We start from the raw sequence: 18,698 nt of genomic DNA on the forward strand, positions 1-18,698 counted from the left end.
TTTTTAACGGCCTTATTAACCTGTTCAATCAGAAATCTCAGGGTAAACCTCTCTGAACCCGGTTTGCTGCTCCCTCTGTGCCCAGCACTGCCTGCACCCCCGGCGCACGGCAGTGGAATTTCAAAAGAAGGAAGGAATCTGTCAGCATTTAAAAGGCTTTTAGAAAGAATTCAAGGTGTTTTCAGAGAGTTGGAATCTTTCTCTGTTCTCGGGGAGTTAGATATCAGCCTTTCTCCTGTGAATATCGACCTGCCTTATAGGGCTGTGATCATCTTTGAAAGAGCTGCCAATTCGTCCCACGCCCGGCCCTTTCCCCAGAGCCCTGCAAACTTTTCCTTCAAGTAGATCCAATTCCCTTTTGAAAATTACTGTTGAATCTGCATCCACCCCCTTTCAGACAGTGCATTCCAGATCACAACAACTCACGGAGTGAAAAATGGCTCATCTCCCCTCTGGCTTTTTGCCAATGATTTGATGTGATGTGTTTACTTGTTAAATACATTTGCTGAGTGGAATTAAATTTAAAACCAGGTTCTGAGGCGTGATGCTCTATTCACACATCGAAGGTGAGAGAGATGCTGTGGGACACACGCTAAGTCCAGTAGCTGACAGTGATTAACAGACTGGGTTTTGTGTTCAGTGATCCCGGGCGTGTTACCGATACCTTCCCTGGATACCAAGGCTAGGAGAGGCACTCTGGAATGTATGGCGAGCTGGGACTTGTCCATGAGAGTAACCGAAGGTGTGAGAACTGAAATAATCTAGAGTTAGAAAGGAGGAAAGGCCCAAAATGGAGCAGTCAGTAACAGGGCATCAATTAGTCTCCTCTTACCTTGGAGAAATCAAGGACTCGACACACTGTGTGTTTGATACAAAGCTGATTTATTTGACATATCAGAATATTAAACTCCAGCCCAGTTATAGGGGTTATTAACATCAGCAGAAACAAACCCGAACTGCCAGAATGAACATGGTTCAGTCCTGGATGTGATTAACAGCAGCAATAACAGCAGAATCCAACCCCTGCAGTCGATCGTGAACGCACTGGTGTGTTAGCAGGTTGAATGACTGAGTGAATCCCTTCCCACACATGGAGCAGGTGAATGGCCTCTCCCCAGTATGAACTCGCTGATGTCTCAGATGGTGAAATGATTTAATGAATCCCTTCCCACACACGGAGCAGGTGAATGGCCTCTCCCCAGTGTGAACTTGCTTGTGTACAGTGAGGTGGGATGACTGAGTGAATCCCTTCTCACACACGGACCAGGTGAACGGCCTCTCCCCAGTGTGAACTCGCTGGTGTCTCAGATGTTGGGAAGAACAAATGAACCCCTTCCCACACACGGAGCAGTTGAACGGCCTCTCCCCAGTATGAACTCGCTGGTGTACAATGAGGTTGCAAGAATACCTGAACCTCTTCCCACAGTGAGTGCAACTGAACGGTCTCTCGTCAGTGTGAACTCGCTGATGTTGAATTAGTCCCGCAGAACTTTTAAAGCAGTTCGCACAATCAGCGCATTTAAAAGGTCTCTCATCACTGTGAACTCGCTGGTGTGATCGGAGGGCAGATGAGTGAGTGAATCCCTTCCCACACACAGAGCAGGTGAATGGCCTCTCCCCATTGTGACTGCGTCGATGAGTTTCCAGTTGGGATGGGTAATTGAATCCTTTCCCACAGACCCCACATTTCCACAGTTTCTCCGTTGTGCAGGTGTCCTTGTGTCTCTCCAGGTTGGACGATCGGCTAAAGCCTCGTCCACACACAGAACACGTGTACGGTTTCTCCCCGCTGTAAATGGTGCAATGTTTTTTCAGGCTGTGTAACTGGTTAAAGCTCTTTCCACAGTCAGTGCACTGGAACACTCTCACTCGGGTGTGTGTGTCTCGGTGCTTTTCCAGTCACACTGATGTTTGAAATCTTTTCCAAGATAGAACAGACAGAAATTCCTCCTTCCACATTCAAAGATCGATGATATTCAGCTCCTGATGAATGGAATGTCTCTATCAGATATTGGGGTGATGTTTGGTTCAAGTTTCCCGTTTGCAAATCCTCCCCTTCTAATACCCTGTAAAAGGAGTTTACAAAAGTCATCACTGTGAGTACAGGATAGAAATTCAGAACAGACAATTCTAGTTTCTATGGAACATTCTTTCCTCTCTTGTTCCCCCAAAGCTGTAAATCCCTGTCCCACACACTCTCCCTCCTCCCTGTGCTGAAATCCAAACCCATCGCACCATCTCCAACATTTCTTTCTTCCACTCCCAGTTTTCCCCCTCTCTCTACTCTGGTTGGGTTCAGTTCTCCACCCGCTGTGTGCAGGGTGAGAATAAAATCAATGAGTCAATGATTGGCTCTCCTGGTCACTGGGACCCTGAAGCCCTGCCCACTGGTCTGTCTTTCCTCTACGAAGATGGCGGCGCGTAACCCGGGCCTATCACCAAGAAAAAGCCTCACCGCTGCCGTCCGGTGGAACACAGACCGGGCCGCTGGATCTCATTCTGGCCTGAGGCCATTCTCCAACTTTATAAACCCTGCGGCGCGGCCTACCCACAGTTTATTAATCACCCGATCCCACTGCCGCCGACCTGCAGCTCTGCCCGGCGAACGCACAGAGCCTGTCCCGCGCCTGCGCGCTGGGCTTCTGACATCCTCCCCAGAAAACCTGAAAGAGGAATCTGGATTGTCCCCATCACTCATTCTTAAAGGGACAGCACCCTGTGTCTGGACAGCTGCCATTAAAGGCACAGACACAGATTCACCCTTCTCTATTATAAATAAAAACAGGAATTACTCAGCAGGTCAGGCAGCATCTATGGAGAGATGTGAGAAGTCACACAACACCAAGTTATAGTCCAACAGCTTTATTTGAAATAACAAGCTTTTGGAGCGCTGCTCCTTCGTCAGGTAAAGTGAAGAGATGCATACAGGCACAGCATATATAGTCAGAGAACACTGCCAGATGATTACAGGTAATCTTTCTAACTGCCCTTTATCACACCTCGGCAGAGAGATAATCACAGAAATCAAAGGTGTGAATGGTGTCCAAACAGTCAGGTCAGTCAGTCCAACACCGGCTTCTCCACACCTGTGGAGAGAGAATCAGCGTTAATAGATAGATCTTCCCTAACCAACTTCTTAGACTTTTTTGAAAGAGATGACATCCCGAATTAAATGGGGCGTATCCCAAATTAAATGGTGTAGTGTACCTGGACATCAAAAAGGCCTTTGACAAAGTATAGCATGAGAGACTTCTTTACAAACTAAGGTCTGTAGGTTTCAAGGTGAAACATGCATATTGATTAATTACTGTCGAAGTGAAGCTGGGTTGCAAAGGGAGGATACTGAGTGGGTTACCCCAGGGGTCCATGCTGGGAATCCCTCCTGGTCTTGGTCTACAAAGGTGACCTGGAATCATAATCATAATATAAAGCAGTTACATTTGGAGATGACACCAAGCTAGGAAAGAATGTGAATTCAGATGAGGCAAGTAAGATCTTATAAAGGGAGCTTTCAAAGAATGACCATTGGCAGATGAAACTCAATATAGAAAAAGGCAAGATACTGCTTATTATGGAAAAATGGAAATCGGTGGGATAGAACTTGTCAAGCGGGAAGTAGAGACAAACCTTAGGGTGTTAGATGAGTCACCACTCATCATTCCTAAAAGATGTGGCCCATTAATAAACAAATGAAATAGCATGCTGGATCATATTGTCAAATCAGTTCAGTTCAAATACCTAGAGCTAATGTCGAAGCTGCCCTGGTCACATTGCACTTGATATGCTGCATATAGTCCTGGTCACCGTGATATTATGGGAGCCATCCAGGTCTTACTGGCAACCCAGAAGAAAGCAACAAGCCCTGATCCACGGTGTTAGAGGGAAGAGTTATGATGTACAACTTGATCAGCAAGTCCTCTTCTTCAACCTCAAGAAGACAAGTCTTAGAAGCAACAGTAATAGAGGTATATAACATAGAAACATAGAAGATAGGAGCAGGAGTAGGCCATTCGGCCCCTTCGAGCCTGCTCCACTATTCAATGAGATCATGGCTGATCATCCAAACTCAGTACCCTGTCCCTGCCTTCTCCCCATATCCATTGATTCCTTTAGCCTTAAGAAATATATCTAACTCCTTCTTGAATATATTTAATGAATTGGCCTCAACTGCCTTCTGTGGTAGAGAATTCCATAGGTTCACCACTCTCTGGGTGAAGAAATTCCTCCTCATTTCTGTCCTAAATGGCCTACCCCTTATCCTTAGGCTGTGACCCTTGGTTCTGGACTCCCCCACCATCGGGAACATCCTTCCTGCATCTAGTCTGTCTAGTCCTGTTAGAATTTTATAAGTTTCAATGAGATACCCTCTCATTCTTCTAAACTCCAGCGAGCATAAGCCCAATCAACCCAATCTCTCCTCGTACATCATTCCTGCCATCCCAGGTATCAGGCTGGTGAATCTTCGCTGCACTCCCTCCATGGCAAGAATATCCTTCCTCAGATAAGGCGACCAAAACTGCACAGAATACTCAAGGTGTGGTCTCACCAAGGCCCTGTACAACTGCAGCAAGACATCCTTGTTCATGTACTCGAACCCTCTCGCTCCTATCTTCTATGTTTCTATGTTTCTATGCTACGAAGGCCAACATACCATTTGCCTTCTTAACCGCCTGCTGCACCTGCATGCTTACCTTCAGCGACTGGTGCACAAGGACACCCAGGTCTCGTTTCACTTCCCCTTCTCCCAATCTATTGCCCATCAGATAATAATCTGCCTTCCTGTTTTTGCCACCAAAGTGGATAACCTCGCATTTATCCACATTATACTGCATCTGCCATGCATTTGCCCAATCACCCAACCTGTCAAAATCATACTGGAGTTTCTCGGCATCCTCCTCACAGCACACACGCCCACCCAGCTTTGTGTTATCTGCAAACTTGGAGATATTACATCTAGTTCCTTTGTCTAGATCATTAATATATATTGTGAATAGTTGGGGTCCTAGGACCGATCCCTGCGGTACCCCACTAGTCACTGCCTGCCACTCGGAAAAAGACCCGTTTATTCCAACTCTTTGCTTCCTGTCTGCCAACCAGTTCTCTATCCAAGTCAGTACCTTGCCCCCAATCCCATGTGCCTTAACTTTACACACTAATCTCTCATGAGGGACCTTATCGAATGCCTTCTGAAAGTCCAAATACACCACATCCACTGGTTCTCCCTAATCTATTTTACTAGTTACATCCTCAAAAAATTCCAGTAGATTAGTCAAGCACGATTTACCTTTTGTAAATCCATGTTGACTTTGTCACTTGCCTGGATAGAGAAAGTAAATCTGGAACAATACTTTCAGATACATCTGGGCAGCAGGACATGAGGGCACAGGGTTCATGGGTGTGAAGAGCAAATTTAGGATAGACGGCAGGAAATCTTTCTTTACTCAGAGGGTGATCAACAGCTGAAATGGGTTGCCAGCAGGGTGGTTTATGCTGGGACACTGGAGTAATTAAGAAACAGATGCTGTAATGGAAAGATGGTAAGGTTGGTATTCTAGAAGGAGATTAAATGGGCTGAAGGGCCATCTTCATCCAAACCTATCCTGTGATCTTGTACAAATAAATTTTAGAATATTCCACCATGAATTGTACAAGATAAACTACTGTTTGCTTTAAATGCCAATAAGTCAGGCATCTCCTTAAAGCTGCTAATAGCCAATGTGTACCATCTGTCTAAATATAAGAACATTATAGCAAACGATTTTATGGTTTTCACAGAAAGAAATGGATGAATTGCAGAATTCAGCCTCGAAAACTCTGGTAACATTCCCAGAATCCCATGTAGTAAAAATAGAACTTGCCTTGTTCGGTCGCCAGTAGTCAGTGGTCCTGTGGGTGTTCCCTCCTCCTTCGAGCAACATTACATTTGGTTATTAGTCTCCCACAGGGCCACGATATCTGTAGCCAAAATTCCCATGTCGTCACATCATTGCCAGTCACTCTCACAGCTTGCTGTTTGAAATCCTCATAACCTCGGGTTTAGTTTGCAGCCACTTTACAAGGCTGTTTTATGTTGTGTCAGCGAACATGAAGGGCTGTATTTAGTTTATTTTATATTTGATGTTAACATGATCATTGAACTGCTTTATGCACCTGTTCCCATTAAATAAGCAAGTGTGACTTTATGCACAAAATATGGTGCAGCATCACTGATTAAATTATCTGCATTGCTCTGTGGAGGAAGGATCCCTTCCTGTCATTGTATGTCCCAAAAGAGCAGCGAGGTTCTGCTAAAACTGTATACAACACTAGTTAGGACACAGCTAGAGTACTGAGTAGAGTTCTGGTCACCACATTACACGAAGATGTGATTGCACTCGAGAAGGTGCAGAGGAGATTCACGAGGATGTTGCCAGGACTGGGGAATTTTAGCTTTGAGGAAAGATTGGATAGGCTGGGGTTGTTTTCTTTAGAACAGAGGAGGCTGAGAGGAGATTTAATTGAGGTGTACAAATTATGAGGGTCCTAGATACAGTGGATAGGAAGGACATATTCCTCCTAGCAGAGAGGTCAATAAACAGGGGGCATAGATTTAAAGTAATTGGTAGAAGGATTAGAGGGGAGGGGAGTTGTTTTCACCCAGAGGGTGGTGGGGGTCTGGAACTCACTGCCTGAAAGGGTGGTCGAGGCAGGAACCCTCATCACATTTAAAAGGTATTCCGATATGCACTTGCAGTGCTGTAACCTACAAGGCTACGGACCAAGAGCTAGACAGGGGGATTAGGCTGGGTAGCTCTTTTTCGGCCGACACAGACACGATGGGCCGAATGGCCCCCTTCTGTGCCGTAACTTTCTATGATTCCGATGATTCTATTAACGTTTCAGGTCGATTAACTTTCGTCAGAACTGGAAAAAGTTAGAGATGCAACAGGTTTTATGAAATTACAGAGGCAGGGAAAGGGGGAGGAGGAAAGAACAAAACAGAAGGTCTGCGATAGGATGGAAGACAGGAGAGATTAAATGACAAAATGGATGTTGGTGCAAGGCAAAAGGAGATGGTAAAGGGACAAGTGAAGAAACAAAAGATGGGTCTCGAGGAGGTGTGAATGGGAATATCAGAATCATCAGCAACAACTGCCATCAGAAAAAATGGGGGCAGAGGTTGTGATCTGAAATTGTTGAACTCAATGTTGAGTCTGGAAGGCTGTAGAGTTCCTGATAGAAAGATGAGGTGTTGTTCCTCGAGCTTACGTTGAGCTTCATTGGAACAGTGTAGGAGGCAGAGGACGGAGAGTTCACCGTTATAGTGGGGTGGAGAATTAACCCTTCTCTATGTTGTGTGTTTTTTTGGGGTAAAGGTAGAGTGCCTCTGCTTGCCTGTGGGAGTGAGGTCATTTTTTAAAGAGACAGTGTGTGGGAAGCGATTCACTCAGTCATGCACCAATGTTTGCACATTGATAGACCAGCTGGTTCACACTGGTGATGGACCTTTTAAAGGTCTGGACTGTGAGAAGAGCTTCAAAAGCAAAAACAATCTGCAGACACACCAACACACTCACACAAGGGAGAGGCCATTCACCTGCTCTGTGTGTGGGAAATAAATTACTCGTTCATCCAACCTGCTGACACACCAGCGAGTTCACATGTGATGGCAGGGGTTGGAAGCTGCTGTTATTGCTGCTCTTATCAAATCTCGGACTGAACCATGTTCATTCTGACAGTTCAGGTATGTTTCTGCTGATATTAATAACCCCTATAACTGGGCTGGAGTTTAATATTCTGGGTATATATCAAATTAATCAAAGGGTGAAGGGTCAGGTAAAAATTCTGCTGATTGTGTTTGCCTTCAATGGAGTTTATTTTTACTTTTGCCGAATCCTTCACGTTTTAAAGGGTTTTCTTCAAATACTGAAAACTACCACAATGCAGCTACTATCAGACTCACCGATAAATGGAAAGTTTCTCCTTCTCCACGGTTTCGAACCCTGACATAATTTTAAAGGCCTCTAACAGGTCTCCTCTTAGTCGTCTCTTTACCAGAGTAAAGAGCCCCAGCTTGCTCAATCTTGTTTGCTAGTTGCATCCTCTCTGGTGACACCTTTGTAAATCTATTCTGCACTTTCTTCAGTGCTTCAATATCCTTTGTTATACAGAGACCAGAACTGCCCACAGCACTTCAAGTGTGGTCTAACCAAGGTTCTATATAAATGTAACATTACCTCCCTGCATTGTTATTATATTCCTCTAGAAATGAACCACAGTGTTTTCTTTCCACGCTTTATGGCCTTATCAACTTGCGTTACTACTTTTAGCAATTTATGTGTGTGTATTTCCAGATTTCTTTGCTACTTTACTCCATTTAGTTTCTTACCTTCTTAGGAATAGGTGGCCTCCTTATTCCTCCCACCAAAATGAACCACCTCACATTTCACTATATTGAATTTCATTTCCCATTTATCTGCACAGTCTGCAAGCCTGTTTATGTATTCCTGTATTTCTGTGCAGTCAAAATTATTAGCTATATATCACCCAATTTGGCGTCATCTTCAAATTGCGACAATATACCTCCAATTTCTGAGTGCAGTTTATGGTAAACAAATATTTACAATTGGGGCTTTCCATAGTGGGGCGTTTACCCAGAATCCCCCGCGTGGCAGAATGTGCCCCATCAATGACCACAGGAGCTCAGTGCGCAGGCGCAAGACTGGACGGTGCTCTGAGCATGCGCAGTGCCAGTGGAGGCTTTGGGCTGATGAAGAAGAGACGGTTCCAGGAGGCGGTAGGAGATTGTGGGCTCGGGGTAGAATTGGACCCGCGGCTGGGCTGGAAAGCTGCATAAACACCTGGTGTAGGCCTCAGGCCCCGAATAAGAGCCCACAGGCCCCGTGTTTGTCCCACGGTGACAGGCCCGGCCGCCCGGGTCAGCGGGGGTCACTGGCCGCCATCTTGGACAGGGCGGGGTCACTGCGCATGTGTGGCCATCTTGGTACAGAGAGTGGGTGGGGCTTCAGGGTGCCAGTGAGCAGGAGAGACAATCATTGACTCATTGATTTTATTCTCACTCTGCACACAGTGGGTGGAGAACTGAACCCAACCAGAGTAGAGGGAGGGGGAAAACTGGGAGTGGAGGAAAGAAATGTTGGAGATGGTGCGATGGGTTTGGATTTCAGCACAGGGAGGAGGAAGAGTGTGTGGGACGGGGATTTACAGCTTTGGGGTTAAAATGTGTTATTTTGGTCATATTTCTAGATTTGCCATTTTCTGCCCACAGGGCAATCACAGTGCACTGACCAACACCTCAGTTTGTCAGAATAGGGCAGGTGGAACTGAGCCAGAGGCAGCTCTGGGACTTCATCTTCTGAGCATTGGGTTGGGAAACAAGAATTCCATTGTTTATTGGGCCCTGGCGAGCACTGCCCTCCCTCCCACAATTTTAATATTTTGATGCATCTGTCTATTTATATACTAGGAATGTTTTAATTGCTTTCACAGCAAAATGTATTTAATATTAAACCTTCACAGAAGGCAACTGTGGTAACAATGAAATAAAACTCAGAGACTTGTCAGGATCTGGCACGCTCTTCCTGAAAAGGTCATGAGCTGATTCCATCAATGATTTTAAAAGGGAGTTGGGCGGGTACTTGAGGATGAGGATCTTACAGGGTTACGGACAACAAGCAGGGATGTGGGACTAAGCACGAGTGCTCATTCTAAGAGCCAGCACAGGCCCGATGGGCCGAATGGCCTCCTTCGTGCTGTACTTTTCCATGATTCTATGAAAACTAACAGAACCAAACAAAGAAATGATCTTCCTTGGTTATTGATCATTTCACAAAATTTCAACAGAGTACTCTATACACCAACAACAATTTACATTTATATAGAGCTTTTAAAACATCTCACGGCACTTTACAGTAATGCAGTCAGACAATACTCGACACACATACTTTGTTTGTGGTCCAGTGCACTTACACAAAGTTCCTTCACAACTGTAACAATTTTATTACGGTTGCTGTGAAGGCTGCGCTCGCTCTGCTCGTACACCTGGTCTCCAAAGGAGGCAAAACAGGACTAATGCTGCCGAGCTCAGCTCTTTTTGATCAGAAAATATCAACTGTTTCGCCTCGCCAGGAAATGCACAAAAGAGGCAGCAGTGCTGATTGGCTGCCCAGGAAAGTCCTATTTAGATTAAACTCCTTCACCCAGAGAGTGCTGAGAATGTGGAACTTGCTGCCACAGGGAGTAGTTGAGGCGAAGAGCAGGGATGTATTTAAGGGGAAGCTGGATAAACACATGGGAGAAAGGAATAGAAGGAGATGCTGATAGGGTGAAATGGAGAGAGATGGGAGGAGGCTCGTGTGGAGCATAAACACCGCATGGACCAGTTGGGCCGAATGGCCTGTTTCTGTGCTGTACAATCTATGTAATTCTATGTAATAAGAGAGGAAAGAATGTTCCATAGAAACTGGAACTATCTGTTCTGCATTTTTATCCTCAACTTACAGTGATGTCTTTTGTAAACTGCTTTTACAGGGAATATCATCGGCCTTTGAATGTGGAAGGAGAAATGTTAGCCTGTTCTGTCTGTGGGAAAAGATTTCAAACATCAGTGTGACTGGAAAAGCACCGAGACACACACACCCGAGTGAGAGTGTTCCAGTGCACTGACTGTGGAAAGAGCTTTAACCAGTTACACAGTCTGAAAAACATCGCACCATTCACAGCGGGGAGAAACCGTACACGTGTTCTGTGTGTGGACGAGGCTTCAACTGATCGTCCAACCTGGAGAGACACAAGGACACCCGCACCACGGAGAAACCGTGGAAATGTGGGGACTGTGGGAAGGGATTCAGCTCCCCGTCCTGGCTGGAAATTCATCGACGCAGTCACACCGGGGAGAGGCCGTTCACCTGCTCCGTGTGTGAGACGGGATTCACTAATTCCTCCGACCTTCTGAGACACCATCGCATTCACACTGGGGAGAGGCCGTTCACCTGCTCCGTGTGTGGGAAAGGATTCATTCGGTCATCCCACCTGCTGACACACCGGCGAGTTCACACTGGGGAGATGCCATTCACCTGCTCCATGTGTGGGAAGGGATTCACTCAGTCATCCAACCTGCTGACACACCAGCGAGTTCTCACTGGGGAGAGGCCGTTCACCTGCTCAGTGTGTGAGAAGGGATTCACTCGGTCCTCCCACATGCTGAGACACCAGCGAGTTCACAAGTGAGTGCAGGGGTTGGATTCTGCTGTTATTGCTGCTGTTAATCACATCCAGGACTGAACCATGTTCATTCTGACAGTCGGAGTTTGTTTCTGCTGATGTTAATAACCCCTATAACTTGGCTGGAGTTTAATATTCTGGATATATAGCTGATTGACTTGTCGGGGCTGCAGTGTTCATTTAAGAACCACTGTCTGATCGTTCCCCTTAATTTCTGATGAGAGTCCCTGAATTATTTTACAATAAAATTATGAACTTTTACTTCAATCGTATATTAATCTTTAGTATAAAATCTACAATTCAGTGCCTGAAAAGTTCCACTGATTAACATCTCCAATTAGAAAGTGCTGATTAATCCTCGCTGACAATTCTTACTGACTTGCACATTACACACAGTGGCACCTCCATTATCCACCAGAAAGAAGGGGAATGGGAATTGGTGGAGAATCGAGAGTCCCCAAATGTTGCCCCTCCCGTCTGGTACAGCAATCCTCTCGGCACGGGAATGGAGACAAGTCCAGTTATAGTGACGGGATGAGTTAAAGGTATTTACTCAGACGGGCGGAAGGTGGGAAGTGGTGTTCCAAGGGGGTCGGTGCTGGGACCACTGTTGTTCACCATTTACATGAATGATTTGGACTTGGGAATCAGAAGTACAATTTCAAAATTTGCAGATGACACTAAATTGGGGGGGGTTTAGTTAATACTGAGGAAGACTGCGATAGCATCCTTGTAGAATTATTCAGTTGTGTTCAGTAAATAGCAGCATCTTTTAAGTTGCTTTGACTGATCACATCATTATATAGTTATGTGAAAAACAGAAATCATTAACAGCTCCCAATTTCAGAATTGTCAGATTGAAACTCAACTTCTTCCAAGTACAATCTAACATTCAAAAATTGTAATGGATGTAGGTGAGATATTAGGACTGTTGTCTAACACAATCCAAACACAGTGGCACACAGACAGATGGGCAGGTGTAGCTTCACAGCGAATCCTTTCAAGCCTCACTAAAAAGCGGCAGACTGGCAATCCATTGTTCACTAATGGAGTTGTGATCTTTGTAAATTAAGAAAGGAAATGCATGGAAATGTGTCAAAGAGTTGATTAACAGAGTGGGGCATCATCTCCCATTGATTTCTATTTCTGACACCAGGCAACAGAAAAAGGTCATTACAACACGACATAAACAGACTCTTCAGGTGTGAGACATCAGACTTCAGAACAACACGTCTGCCAGCTCTGGCCACAAAGCTCAGTACAGTCAACCTTTCAGCAGCTGCAGCCCTGATTAAATAACTAGTAGTTTAACATGTCTAGTAGAGCTTTTGTATTTATATTCAAAATAGAACAAAATCTATTTGTGACACACACACAAAGGTCGCTACAAACTTCCCTGAACTCCAACCCTCTGATTTCTGTTTTGTAGCCATCTTTCCATCCATTCTGCTGCCTGGCCCTTCACTCCACACGGCCTGACCTTGGCCATCTTGTTGATCTTACAAACTGTTTATGGATAGCAAGCTGGTCACAAAACAGGAAACAGAGAGTAGGGGTTAGGAGTAGCTACTCAGACTGGCAAAAGGTGGGAAGTGGTGTTCCACAGGGATCAGTGCTAGGATCACTGTTGTTCATAAACAATTTGGACTCGGGAATCAGAAGTACAATTTCAAAGTTTGTCGATAACACCAAATTGGGAGGTAGAGTTAATACTGAGGAAGACAAAATGCAAGAAGGCATTAATAAATTTCAGAATGGGCGTGTAATTGGCAAATGAATTTCACTATAGATCAGTGTGAGGTGGTGTGTTTTGGTGGGAAGAATAAGGAGGCCACACACTACTTGGACAAGGGGGTGAAATTGGGTTGCTTCGTGCCTCCCGCGATATTCAGCGGGAGGTTAGCGGCGGCAGTAGCCGGTAGCTCCCCGCGGCACTGCACCGCCGGCAATGACGTCATCGCCGTGCGCAGCAGCCTGGCTGCAACCTTGGGTTGTGACCCCTGACCTATCGCCGAACGATATGTCCGACAGGGTCAGGGGTCGTTCCTGCAGCCGCGGCGGTGCCACTTAAAGGGCAGGTGCCGGGCGGCAACTTTTTATTTTGGCCGACTGCCAGCACCTGCCCCTTCCCCTTTCTTCTTCGGGGTGCCGGCCGCGATCGCTCAGCCCGGCGCTCCTCTTGATCCGACACCCCGCTCCCCGGTGGTCCAGCAGGGCCCCGGTGTGCGCAGTGCTAGGCTCCTCCCCTTTAATCAGGGAGGGAGGTCTGCTATGATGCGGTGCTATGTGCCGATGGGCGTGGCACTGTTACACGAAGCGAAATTCACTGGTAGCACCTCAAGAGGGAGGGGAGCGCTTCCAGTAGCACCCTGCCTCCTGCCTGGGGCACTACCACTGAATTTAATGCACAGGGCACTAACTTTTTCGGGGCGCTAAAATTAGCCCCGGTGACGTTAGTGACCCAAAGGGGGTGCAACCAAATTTTTCCTCCTAAGAGTCTAAATGGGCTGGAGGAGCAGAGGGATCCAGGGATACAGATACATAAATCACTAAAAGTAACGACACAGGTTAATAAGGCCATTAAAAAAAAAGCACTGGGGTACATTCCTAAAGGAGCCTTCTGTTCCGTGCCTAGGATCTCTGAACCATGGCAGAGAGCGGCTGGGACACGTTTCTTACACGCCTCGAGATTAACCCACACGGGGACTGTGATGAAATATGCCATTCATCAGGCACTCTGTATTCTCTGTGTTTGATTGTGCCTGTGACTGTGACAAGCAAGGGAGTTTAGTTTCAGTTTCATTTCCTTACCTGTATTGTATTGTGTGTAGGGCTCCGCCCATACCTGGCCCCTACTTAAGCAGGCCCCAGCGTGTCTCACAGGCAGTACAGCAGATCTCTGGATGAGAGACACTTCTCCACTGTGTATTACTTTCTGAGTTAATAAAAGCCTTGCTTTGCTCCGTTAACGTTGAGTCTCGGATTCATTGAGGCACATCAATTTTATTAACTCAATTTTCAATGCAATGGATCAACTCTTGAAACCCGAACGTTTGGGTTTGGACCCGCATGCTTCGGACGTATCGGCATGATTCGGACACTGGTTTAAGTGTATGGAATTCTTCCTGGACAATTCCGCAGCCATCACAGACGCTACGGACGCTGAAAGCATGAAACTCGGAATCCTGCGGAATTGGGTAAGCCACCGGGTTTACCCCCTCATCCAAGACGCCGACACATACCTGGCCACCTGCGACATCCTAAAGGCGCATTACCAGCAGCCTACGAACGAGGTGTACGCTAGGCATCTGCTCGCTACTCGCACACAGCGACCTGGGGAATCGCTGGATGAGTTCCTAGTCACCCTGAAAACGCTTGGCAAAGACTGCAAGTGCCAAGATGTAAAAGCCGCTGTGTACACTGACGAGCTTGTTCGTGATGCCTTTATCACAGGCCTCAGCTCCACTTACATCCGGCAGAGACTACTGGAAAAAACGGGATTGGACCTGAAACAGGCTGTGGACACAGCGCGATCCCTGGATGTGGCCCAGAGAAACTCGGACGCCTACTCTTCAGCCCGCGCCGCCCACGCCGCCACGTGTGCACCAAGGGCGCCGCCATCTTGGAAGGCATCTTCCCCGCCCGGCAGCCCGACACCGTCGGGGTCCCGCTCTCCCCCCAGAAGCCCTACGACAGCCGCGACGCGTCGGGGCCCCAACTGCTACTTCTGCGGGCAGCCGAAGCACACCAGAAACCTGTGCCCGGCGAAAGGCACCACCTGCTTTAAGTGCGGTAAGAAGGGGCACTTCGGGAAGGTGTGCAGAGGGAACCCCGCTGGAAAACCCGCCACCGCCGCGTGTGCGCCGTGGGAGCGGCCATCTTGGACGCCATCTTGCCCGACCTCGTGGGGTCCGCCATCTTGTGAGCAGACAGCGTGGACGCCATCTTGTCTCGATCAGGGCCCTACAGTGGCATCGGTCACAGTGGACCAGACCAGACCGCACCCGCTATCCAAGTCAATGGTGGACGTCGAGGTAAACGGGTGCGGGGTTAAATGTTTAATTGACAGTGGCAGCACGGAGAGTTTTATTCACCCTGAACTAGCACAACAACTCTCTCTAACGGTGGTCCCTGCTCGGGGCACCATCTCTATGGCTGATAAAACCCAGACATCGACCATTATGGGTTACTGCGTGGTACAATTGTCCGTTAACGGAACTGTATACGATAATTTTAAATGACTAATCATGAAGAGTCTATGTGCGAGCGTGATCTTGGGCCTGGATTTCCAGTGCCACCACCAAAGCATCACGCTCAATTACGGTGGGTCCCAGCTGCCCCTCACAGTGTGCGGTCTGGCTACCCTGAAGGTAAAACCGCCTTCGCTATTCACGAACCTTACTCCCAACTGCCGGCCAATAGCGACCAAAAGCAGGAGGTACAGCTGGGAGGACAGGCGGTTTATCGTGACCGAGGTGGACAGGCTGCTGAGGGAGCGCGTTATTGAATGCAGCAACAGCCCGTGGCACGCCCAAGTGGTGGTGGTGAGGGGTAGCGAGAAGAAACGGATGGTGATCGACTATAGCCAAACGATCAACATGTACACCCAACTAGACGCCTACCCGCTACCCCGCATATCAGAAATGGTGAACCAAATTGCCCAATACCGGGTGTTCTCCACCATCGACCTCAAGTCAGCGTACCACCAGCTCCCTATCAGACCAGAGGACCGCCTGTACACCGCCTTCGAGGTGAACGGACGCCTCTACCAATTCCTCAGAGTCCCCTTTGGGGTGACGAATGGGGTCTCGGTCTTCCAGAGGGAGATGGACCGCATGGTCGATGACCACCACTTGCAGGCAACCTTCCCCTACCTCGACGACGTCACCATCTGCGGTCACAACCAGCAGGATCACGACTCGAACCTCGAGAGGTTCCTGAAAACCGCACAAAAACTCAACCTCACTTACAACGAGGACAAGTGCATTTTCAACACCATGCGCCTCTGCATACTAGGCAGCGTGGTGAAGAATGGGGAAATTGGACCAGACCCCGACCGATTGCGCCCCCTACGGGAGCTGCCCCTGCCCAACACTCCCAAAGCCCTGAAAAGGTGCCTGGGGTTATTTTCTTATTATGCCCAATGGGTCCCCAACTACTCCGACAAAGCCCGCCCCCTCTTGAAAGCATCCTCTTTTCCGCTCTCTGCTGAGGCCCATGCCGCCTTCAAAAGCATTAAGCGGGATATTGAACGGGCCACGCTACAGGCAGTGGATGAGAACACTACCTTTCAAGTGGAAAGTGATGCGTCTGACTTTGCCTTGGCGGCCACCCTCAACCAGGCGGGGCGGCCCGTAGCTTTCTTCTCGAGGACCCTCCAAGGGCCCGAGATCAGACACTCCTCCGTGGAAAAGGAGGCCCAAGCCATCGTGGAGGCAGTGCGCCACTGGCACCACTACCTAGCCGGCAAACGCTTCACCCTACTTACCGATCAGCGGTCGGTAGCGTTTATGTTTAATAATAAACAGAGGGGGACGATTAAAAATGATAAGATTCTCAGGTGGCGGATCGAGCTCTCCACCTTCGAGTATGACATCATTTACCGGCCAGGGGCCCTTAACGAATCACCCGACGCCCTCTCATGAGGGATGTGTGCCAGCGCCGCCGGGGATCGGCTACAGGCCCTCCACAACGACCTCTGCCACCCAGGGGTCACACGGCTGTTCCACTTCATAAAGTCCCGCAACTTACCCTACTCGATTGAGGAAGTTTGGTCTCTGACCAGGAACTGCCGCACTTGCGCTGAGTGCAAGCCTCGGTTCTACCGCCCAGATAGAGCCCACTTAATCAAAGCTACACGGCCCTTTGAGCGGCTCAGCTTAGATTTCAAGGGCCCCCTCCTGTCAGTCGACCGCAATGTTTACTTCCTGAACATTGTGGACGAATACTCCCATTTCCCATTCACCTTCCCCTGCCCAGACATGACCAGCGCCACGGTCATTAAATGCCTCAACAGCCTGTTCTGCCTGTTCGGTATGCCGAGCTACATCCATACGGATAGGGGGGCGTCCTTCATGAGTGAAGAGCTACGCCAGTACATGCTGTCCAGGGGGATCGCCACGAGCTGTACCACCAGCTACAACCCCCAGGGTAACAGCCAGGTGGAGCGAGAGAACGGGACAGTATGGAAAGCAGTCACTCTAGCTCTAAGGACCAAGGGCCTCCCTATCTCCCGCTGGCAGGAAGTCCTCCCAGATGTGCTCCATTCGATACGGTCACTATTGTGTACTGCCACTAATGCCACGCCTCATGAACGAATGTTTGTCTTTCCCCGGAAATCCACCTCAGGCGTATCCATGCCGTCATGGCTCTCCGCCCCAGGTCCGGTATTTGTACGAAGGCATGTGAGGGGCCACAAGACGGACCCTCTCGTGGAGTCAGTGCACCTACGCCACGCCAACCCCCAATACGCGTATGTCCGGCACGCCGACAGAAGGGAGGACACCGTATCCATAAAAGGCATCGCCCCAGCCGGTAACAACAACAACCACGACAACAACAGCAACAACGATCACAGCAACTCTTACCCACCCACTATCCTTTCATCACCCCCGGAAGAACATCGACCAATGGTGCCCCCACCAACTACCCCTTCAACAACCCTGGCGGCGCCCCCGGCAGAGACCCAGGAGGCCACTGGGGACACCCAGCCGACACCCGCGACACCACAACAGCTACATCGGTCACAGAGGATTATCAAACCCCCGAACAGACTAAATCTGTAGAAGGGGTGAATGTGATGAAATATGCCATTCATCAGGCACTCTGTATTCTCTGTGTTTGATTGTGCCTGTGACTGTGACAAGCAGGGGAGTTTAGTTTCAGTTTCATTTCCTTACCTGTATTGTATTGTGTGTAGGGCTCCGCCCATACCTGGCCCCTACTTAAGCAGGCCCCAGCGTGTCTCACAGGCAGTACAGCAGAGCTCTGGATGAGAGACACTTCTCCACTGTGTATTACTTTCTGAGTTAATAAAAGCCTTGCTTTGCTCCGTTAACGTTGAGTCTCGGATTCATTGAGGCACATCAGGGACTTTGCTGTCAGTGAAGAGAGACGAGAAAGACCAAAGTGCCATTTGCCCCTCTCAGTGTGGCCCTGAAGGACTGTGTCCAGGCTGGAGTTCTGTTCCTGCCGTACGATCCTCCCCCAGATTGTCCTTTCTGAGCTCCAGCCAGGTGATGCTAAACACTCAGGTGGGAAAGAAGAAAATCTACAACAATGTGTTTAACACAAAGCTGGTTTATTTGACATATATCCAGAATATTAAACTCCAGCCCAGTTATAGAGGTTAGTAACATCAGCAGAAACAAACCCCAACTGTCAGAATGAACATGGTTCAGTCCTGGATGTGATTAACAGCAACAATAACAGCAGAATCCAACCCGTGCAGTTACTTGTAAACTCGCTGGTGTCTC

At 48.1% G+C, this 18,698-nt stretch overlaps 1 protein-coding gene across 1 annotated transcript in view; it reads right to left on the minus strand.

Annotated features, from left to right (window-relative positions):
* Nucleotides 1-957: 957 nt before the first annotated feature.
* Nucleotides 958-18,698, minus strand: part of LOC147118929 (uncharacterized) — a gene marked incomplete at its 5' end in the record, with an annotated part of 50,129 nt that continues 32,388 nt past the window's right edge. Inside the window, 2 exons of the mRNA XM_085983998.1 lie at nucleotides 958-1,791; nucleotides 3,356-3,406. Of these exons, the coding sequence (XP_085840124.1) occupies nucleotides 976-1,791; nucleotides 3,356-3,406 (867 nt within the window). The remainder of the gene's footprint in view (nucleotides 1,792-3,355; nucleotides 3,407-18,698) is intronic.

The sequence above is a fragment of the Somniosus microcephalus genome, chromosome 4 (genome assembly GCF_052327205.1).
Source record: "Somniosus microcephalus isolate GS21.2 chromosome 4, FLI_Smic_1.0, whole genome shotgun sequence".
NCBI lineage: Eukaryota > Metazoa > Chordata > Chondrichthyes > Squaliformes > Somniosidae > Somniosus > Somniosus microcephalus.